Source organism: Salmo trutta, chromosome 16 (genome assembly GCF_901001165.1).
Source record: "Salmo trutta chromosome 16, fSalTru1.1, whole genome shotgun sequence".
Taxonomy (NCBI): Eukaryota; Metazoa; Chordata; class Actinopteri; order Salmoniformes; family Salmonidae; genus Salmo; species Salmo trutta.
The window spans coordinates 20,629,530-20,638,328 of record NC_042972.1 but is presented as its reverse complement, the minus strand read 5'-3'; the positions used below and the strand labels follow the sequence as shown (position 1 = coordinate 20,638,328).

General features: G+C 40.1%; 1 protein-coding gene across 2 annotated transcripts; it reads right to left on the bottom strand.

Moving 5' to 3' along the window:
* Positions 1–44: 44 nt before the first annotated feature.
* zgc:153675 (transmembrane protein 263) lies at positions 45–3,550 on the bottom strand. 2 transcript variants are annotated; one of them, XM_029693416.1, is made up of 3 exons: positions 3,193–3,550; positions 2,206–2,287; positions 45–1,661 (listed from the first exon to the last, which is right to left on the bottom strand). In XM_029693416.1, the coding sequence occupies exons 1-3, from the start codon at positions 3,199–3,201 to the stop codon at positions 1,354–1,356; spliced, it is 399 nt and encodes a 132-aa protein (XP_029549276.1). In that variant the 5' UTR covers positions 3,202–3,550; the 3' UTR covers positions 45–1,353. The 2 variants fall into 2 exon arrangements, with proteins under 2 accessions (XP_029549276.1, XP_029549275.1); XM_029693415.1 differs by having other exon boundaries at positions 2,206–2,290; positions 3,193–3,545.
* Positions 3,551–8,799: the final 5,249 nt, after the last annotated feature.

The window sequence follows — 8,799 nt, the reverse complement described above, 5'->3', positions numbered from 1 at the left end:
AACCACAAGGTACATCAAGTTGTGATTAAGACACAGGGGCAAAGTTAAACTTCCCTATGACACTTTAATACTATGTCGGAAAGTAAACATACAAGACATTCACGTCAGCATTCTCTACCAGCAACAGCCCAGTCATGGCAGAATGTAGACAAACCCAAAATGTTGCATTGAAATGCTGAATTTCCATAGAAATGTTCACAAACATAAAAAAGGGGCCAAAACAGACAGGCAGTAGAGAAACTAGCCCTTCATCAGTAAATATATTTTTTTATATAAAATTGATGACATTTCCAGTTCATATATGAATTAATTGAAAAACCAAAGGTTAAAGTGATCATATCATTATGCCACCACCGCAACCCAACAGGGCTATTGTCTCTCTCGGAATCATAGCACCTCCAACTCTTATTTTGTAAATGCTATCAAACTCTTTTCAGAAGTCCCAAACAGCTATATCTTCAACACATGTTCACTGTAGCATTTTGAAACGAGCAATGTTCTGTGTTAGGACAGCGCTCACAAAAAGATCAAACAAAAATACCAGCACATCATAAACCAGGCTTTAGTTGGTTGGAGAAGAACCCAGCTTAGCATGTCTGTCTCTCTGGAACTGCTAGACAATGTCTTAAGGCTTCAGGGGCCCATGTTGTATTGGATGACGAGCCCCTGTACACATTGCACAGCGGAATTGTGTCGAGGGGGAACGGGGGTCAAGGACAGCAGAGAAGGGACGTGTGACCCCTGCCCTGAATAACATGAATCTCCCTCAACACCAGCTACGTTTCCATCCAATTGGCGACAGATTTTCATGCAAATATTCAAAGAAAACACGCTTTTTCCCCACCAATGGTGTTTCCTCCAAACATACTTGTTGCAGATAAGTTAGTGCGTGACGACGTAGTGCACACGAAGTGTACTTTTTCACTTCAGTTTTCATGTACCAAATAAAAATCTAAAGTTCGATATGTTTCTTCGCATTTTCAACTCTACCTATAGCTGTCAGAATAACAGTTGCGTTAAATAGCAAATTACCAAAACTACCTGTTTCCATCACAGCTGTTGTGATTTAAAAATGTTTATACGATCTGACTTTACTTGCATAAAAACATGGTTACAGACTAAGAAAACAAACAAAACAAAAAAAACTGGGAAAAAGGGAGGCTACAGAAGGCACTACTGAACAAGTTCCCTAAGTACAACTTAGTGAATGTGCTGTACAAACTAACAGAAGAAAAATAAATGTCCATTGAACTTTGAAAACACGGTGACTAGCTTTGTCTCAACTCATCACATCCTCTTATGGCTCAGTCAGGGGGGGGCAATGCATTGTGTGTTGTGTCCATCTCCTCCTCCTCACTCTGCCTTGTCCTTAGTCTTGGATCTGAACGGAACTTTGCTGGCTACAGTGGAACCCACCGATGACACGCCCCCGGCAACCGATGACACGCCCCCAGCAACCCCTTTCACCAGGCCGACGCCCATCGAGGGGACAGAGGTGACTGCTGATTTGGTGTACTCCAGACTCTTCCCACCCAGCCAGGCGACTCCTCCTACCGTGGCTCCCACCATCGTTTTACTGGCGCTGAACAGGCCACCCCCGACCCGCCAGATCATGCCTGGCTGGGCCACGGGGTGCTCCTTCCCTTCATCCTTTCCCTCATCTACAAGAAAGAGATAGCTTTTAGAAAGACGACACACATAAAAAAAAACACCTCGGTAGAGTTTCAGAAAGACAGACCAGAGAGCAAGAAAGAGTGAGGACCACATGTCATGTTTATGAGACTGACAGTTACCAGAGTGTGAGAGACCAGACAGAAAACAGGTTGTGCTTGGAGAGGCTGCTTTTTAGAAATAGGCTTATACCTACACACATTGAATCATATTGTTAAACAATAGCAACATATGTCAACACTTTGAGGTATTCTACATAATGCACTTACTGAGAAATCTTTCCACAAGACAGAGAGACTGACATGCAGTACAACCCTTACCCTTCCTTTTGCACAAACAAACATATTCCCTTGATACATCTCTCAAGTTGCTTAAATAGCAACAGCCAACCCTTACCCTGAATTGCACCATATCCCAGATGATTAAAGGGTCCCTTGACAAACTGGCACTTTAAAAATGCCCACCAAGAGTGATGCAGCAGAGAAAGATTGCGCAATGCAGAGTGCACTGTTGATGTGTTCTGTGCCTAGTTACCTGATGTGGGGTCATTTTCAGTGGGCTCAGGTTCTTCTCCAATGAGACAACCTTCAGGCTGGGACTCTGGGGTGGCATTCACCTTCTGACACAGAAAAAAAGAAATAATAATAATAATAATAATAATAATAATAATAACAATAATAATAAATACAAGTAGTATATACTATAAGTTGTTAAACCACCACTAGCCCTATAAGCATTAGGCAACATCTCTGCAGGCAAAGTCAAACGAGTATAATCAAACTCACTTGGAAATACATTTCTCAATAGAAATATAGGTGTACATTTTCTGATCCAAAATGTTCGCTGCCACGTTGGGGGTGCGTTCAGGCTTTACCCTGTAGGCCTACTGAGCAGCCATGAAAAACGTTCTACGTGCATAATACGTAGGTTAAGTAACAGCATATTAGAAAGGCTATTATTGGGGCTTACTTGCGCAAAACATTAAATTTGACGGGCCCCGTCAAGCAAACAATGTTCCAAACCTGTGCTTGTTGATCTTAAAAGTTCTTGCTCTTGTTGTAAAACCATAAGCTATAATCCTTGGTTGTTTCGTGTAGATTAATGCCCCTTTGTTAATCAAAGAAAAATAAAGACAGAGCCAAGGCTACAGGTTTTAAAAAACAAGGGTCTTAAAAAGTCACCCCGTCGTGAAAGCTCTTCTCTGTTTGGAATACGTATGCTGCGCTGAGTGAATAACACTCACGAAAAGTGGATAACGAAAAGCAAAACGTTAATCATTTGGGGGATTATATATATATATATATATCGTTTTTCCTATATTTATTTTTGTTTTTTTTAACCTGTTGTGTAAAACGACTAGCTGTGCATCACTCTGGATCTAATCACTTCGGTTTGGCATTTCGTTCGTACGCAATGGTTTTATCATACCCCAATCTATATGCGGTATCACTTTACTTGTCGAAACACATAGGAATGCATTGTGAAAATTAAATCGATATAATAGGCCAGACAAATCCTTACCTTCACCATGTTTCCAGTACTTTCCGATGGCCGCTTGCAGAAGGGAATGCTACGTCTTCAAAAAACAACGCACCTGGGACAAAGAATAACTGGTGCGCTCGTTTGTCTCCTTGAGAAATACTATCGCAATGTTCCGCCTCCGAGTTCTTACTTTTGTTAAAAAATATATATTAAAAGCTGCTCTTTACTAATAACCTGCCCTCTATTTCAACGCACGTATAATCGTACTTGCGAGGCTTCAAACTTTTCCTAAAAAAAAAAGTATACTGTTTATCTTGTTGGTTTTGCCGACGTGGCGCCTCAACTACTGCGCTCGTTTGCCCCTCATCTCCGGATCTTGCGTCACCTAAAACAGGCTGCGGCCTGTCTCTCTTCATGAGTGCTACACTTCTTACGTGTACTACATGGACTACATATTTACTTTTTAAGGCTTCACTTAAAGAGAAAATGACAAACTGTTATGTAATATGGATGAATTTTCATTGACCCTTTGGACTGTAACTATCAAAAAAATCACGACATGGCATATAATTCATAAGAATCAGTACATATTTTATATTTTGGTAATACATTCATTCAACTAAATAACAACAGGTGAGTAATATATAACGTTTGTTTATTCAGCATTTGTCCATGTTAACATATTCAACAAATGTTACACCATACCAACAATATAATAACTACATGGACCCTTATCACAGAAATCCTGTGTTTCAGAGAAGGAAATATATTGTTTTCATCATTAGGTAACAGCATCCTAATTCATAAATACATGTCATGACAAACCCTGGTTCAAGAGCTCTATCTGTCCCAGTCAGTGGAGGCTCCTCAGAGGAGGAAGGGGAGGACCATCCTCCTCAGTGAATTTCTTACAAATAAAAATGGTAAAACATTTAAAAAGTTATAATTTTTAGATAAAACTATACTAAATATAATCACGTCACCAAATAATTGATTAGAACACACTATTTTGCAATGAAGGTCTACAGTAGCCTTAATAGCACTCTGTAGGGTAGCACCATGGTGTAGCCGGAGGACAGCTAGCTTCCGTCCTCCTCTGGGTACATTGACTTCAATACAAAACTTAAGAAGCTCATGGTTCTCACCCACTTCCATAGACTTACACAGTAATTATGACAACTTCTGGAGGACGTCCTCAAACCTATCAGAGCTTTTTCAGCATGAACTGACATGTTGTCCACCCAATCAAAGGATCAGAGGATACATCTAGTACTGAAGCTACAGCTAGCTAGCACTGCAGTGCATAAAAAGTGGTGAGTAGTTGACTCAAAGAGAGAGAAAGACAATAGTTGAGATTACATCATTTTTTTTCTCCAGTTTCTCTTACTTAGCTAGCAAATGCAGCTAGCTAGTTTAGCCTACTGAAACACCCTGCTCAAACAGAGGGATGCTATGTTAACTAGCTGGCTATGACTATCCAACACAACACTGGAACTCTTCCAAGTCAATGTAAGCTTTTGGTTTAACTAATTGATTGCCACCAGGGCCCGTGCTAAACTGCTTACTGACTGCACACTGTAACCTTACTGCATGATTGTAGCAGGTTTACTAACATGTTAGTTCTATTTGCTATGTTGACTATGATGTTACTTTAACTAATATGGTGTCAACGATTTAGGCTGTGTGTTGCAGTTATTATATGGTTTGGCTTGGGAAGGTTTTTTTGTCTGGTCACATACAGCTGATGTGTTGTGCATTGAAGTCCACAAGTGAAGAGAAAATGTGAGAAAAGGAGAGCGCATAGATGCGAGAAGGAATACAACGTGGCTGCTATGAAAGTGAATTGTGTTTACGAGTGATCAGGGGTGTATTCATTCTGCCAATTCTGTTGAAAAACATTTATCTTGTTTGCAACTGTTGGACTAATAATTAGTGTTATAAATTAGTGTTATAAATCATTCCTTACCTTTGCTGATCTTCGGCGGAATGCACTCCAAGGACTCCTACTTCCACAAGAAATGTTATTTTTGTTCGAAATACTCCATATTTATGTCCAAATACCTCCGTTTTGTTTGTGCGTTCAGATCACTATCCAAAGGCATAATGCGCGAGCGTAATTCGAGACACAAAATGTTCCATTACCGTTCGTAGAAACATGTCAAACGTTGTTTACAATCAATCTTTAGGGTATTTTTTACGTAAAAATGCGATAATATTCCAACTGGACAATAGCGTATTCATTCCAGGAGAAAAAGAAGGAACGGCTCGCTCGCGGGCTCGCGCATCACCAAGCCCTTTGTCCTCAGGCAGTCTACTCATTGACTGAGCTACTATTCTCTGCCCAGTAACAGGAGAAGGATGAAACTTTCTAAAGGCTGTTGACAGCCAATGGAAGCCTTAGGAAGTGCAACGTGAACCCACAGACACTGTAGTTTCGATAGGGATTCAAAAGAAGAACGACAATTCTCAGATTTCCCACTTCCTGGCTGGACTTTTCTTAGGTTTTTGCCTGCCATATGAGTTCTGTTATACTCACAGACATCATTCAAACAGTTTTAGAACCTTCAGAGTGTTTTCTATCCAAATCTACTAATAATACGCATATTCTAGTTTCTGGGCCCGAGTAGTAAGCAGTTTAATTTGGGTAGTGATCCTGCAGTGAAAATACTGCCCCCTATACCTTAACAGGTTTTAAACAGCTTGAAAAATTCCAGAAAATGATGTCATGGCTTTAGAAGCTTCTGATAGGCTAATTGACAGAATTTGTGTCAATTTGAGGTGTACCTGTGGATGTATTCCAAGGCCTACCTTCAAACTCAGTGCCTCTTTGTTTGACATCATGGGAAAATCAAGACCTCAGAATTTATTTTTTTTAGACCTCCTCTGTCTCCTAGAGATGAACGTACTTTGGTGCGAAAAGTGCAAATCAATCCCAGAACACCAGCAAAGGACCTCGTGAAGATGCTAGAGGAAACAGGTACAAAAGTATCTATATCCACAGTAAAACGAGTCCTATATCGACATAACCTGAAAGGCTGCTCAGCAAGGAAGAAGCCACTGCTCCAAAACTGCCATAAAAAAGCCAGACTACGGTTTGCAACTGCATATGGGGACAAAGATCGTACTTTTTGGAGAAATGTCCTCTGGTCTGATGAAACAAAAATAGAACTGTTTGGCCATAATGACCATCAATATGTTTGGAGGAAAAAGGGGGAGGCTTGCAAGCCGAAGAACACCATCCCAACCGTGAAGCACAGGGGTGGCAGCATCATGTTGTAGGGGTGCTTTACTGCAGGAGGGACTGGTGCACTTCACAAAATAGATGGCATCATGAGGCAGGAAAATTATGTGGATATATTGAAGCAACATCTCAAGACATCACAAAGCCCTGACCTCAATCCTATAGAACATTTGTGGGCAGAACTGAAAAAGTGTGTGCGAGCAAGGAGGCCTACAAACCTGACTCAGTTACACCAGCCCTGTCAGGAGGAATGGGCCAAAATTCACCCAACTTATTGTGGGAATCTTGTGGAAGGCTACCTGAAACGTTTGACCCAAGTTAAACAATTTAAAGGCAATGCTACCAAATACTAATTGGGTGTATGTAAAGTTCTGACCCACTGGGAATGTGATGAAAGAAATAAAAGCTGAAATAAATCATTCTCTCTACTAGTATTCTGACATTTCACATTCTTTAAAGAAAGTGGTGATCCTAACTGACCTAAGACAAGGAATTTTTACTAGGATTAAATGTCAGGAATTGTGAAAAACTGAGTTTAAATGTATTTGGCTAAGGTGTATGTAAACTTCCGACTTCAACTGTACGTTGTAAAGATTAATTCATTGGCTAGGTTGTAGCAACTTCATGATGGGTATAGGGGAAATTTGAGTATCATGTAATAGCTTTAAAATTGACCTCGCTCATTTTAAACAGCAGTGACCGCCACTGGTCCCAGTTTAAAATCTCTCCAAATGCATTCTAGAAGTATCTGAACTGGGCCACTGGTGTTCCAGAACTATTTCACCCTCCATCTCAATGGGTGGTCTGGATACCTGCTTATCAGATAAGACACGGGCTTGTGATCCAAGTGTTGACCCTCATTTATTGGCACACATGACTGACTCAGTGTAGTCTCTATTTGGTCTCAACCCGTTTATCAAAGCTGTATCACAAGCAAATTACTAGGTTAGTCTGATCTAATAATAAATAATGATATATGCCATTTAGCAGATGCTTTTATACAAAGTGACTTAGTTAGGTGTGCATACATTTTACATATGGCTGGTCACAGGACTCAAACCCACTAACTACCCTGGCGTTACAAGCGCTATGCTCTACCAACTGAGCTACATTTTTGTTTTACCCTCCCTGTTTTTTTGCAGGGTGGTACTATCTTTGTTCCTCTGTAACGTTCTCACTCATCATTATTCATGATTCATTCATGATTATCCATAATTATGGTAGCATCCACATGAATGTAGAAGTGTCAGAAAAATCTTCTATTCTTATTTACAATAAAAGTGTTTCCAAAATGACACAATACATTATTCACCATGCAGTTCCTATTGAGCAAAACATCATCCAAAACAAGCTGAAAATGCATCCAACAAGCTTGTAGTCACAAATACTAAACTTTTAACTACTTTAAAAGGGATCCTGAGTGGCGCAGCGGTCTAAGGCACTGCATTTTAGTGCTAGAGGCATCACTACAGACCCGGGTTCGTTCCTGGTCTATATCACAACTGACCGTGATCGGAAGTCCCATATGGCTTTGCACATTTGGCCCAGCGTCGTCCGGGTTAGGGGAGGGTTTGGCTGGGGTAGGCCATCATTGTAAATAATAATTTGTTCTTAACTGACTTTCTTAGTTAAATAAAGGTTAAATAAAAAATATATAATAATAATAATAATACACTATAAGTGATGGATACATAAAGTGTTTTCATTTCTAAACGGTAAAACAGATATTTATGAAAATACCTTCAAATTAATTTTTTTATTTCACCTTTATTTAACCAGGTAGGCAAGTTGAGAACAAGTTCTCATTTACAATTGCGACCTGGCCAAGATAAAGCAAAGCAGTTCGACAACATACAACAACACAGAGTTACACAAGGAGTAAAACAAATATACAGTCAATAATACAGTAGAAAAATAAGTCTATGTACAATGTGAGCAAATGAGGAGAGATAAGGGAGGTAAAGGCAAAAAAAGTCCATGGTGGCGAAGTAAATACAATATAGCAAGTAAAACACTGGAATGGTAGATTTGTAGTAGAAGAAAGTGCAAAGTAGAAATAGAGATAATGGGGTGCAAAGGAGCAAAATAAATAAATAAATAAATACAGTAGGGGAAGTGGTAGTTGTTTGGGCTAAATTATAGATGGGCTATGTACAGGTGCAGTGATCTGTGAGCTGCTCTGACAGCTGGTGCTTAAAGCTAGTGAGGGAGATAAGTGTTTCCAGTTTCAGAGATTTTTGTAGTTCGTTCCAGTCATTGGCAGCAGAGAACTGGAAAGAGAGACGGCCAAAGGAGGAATTGGCTTTAGGAGTGACCAGAGAGATATACCTGCTGGAGCGCGTGTTACAGGTGGGTGCTGCTATGGTGACCAGTGAGCGAAGATAAGGGGGGACTTTACCTAGCAG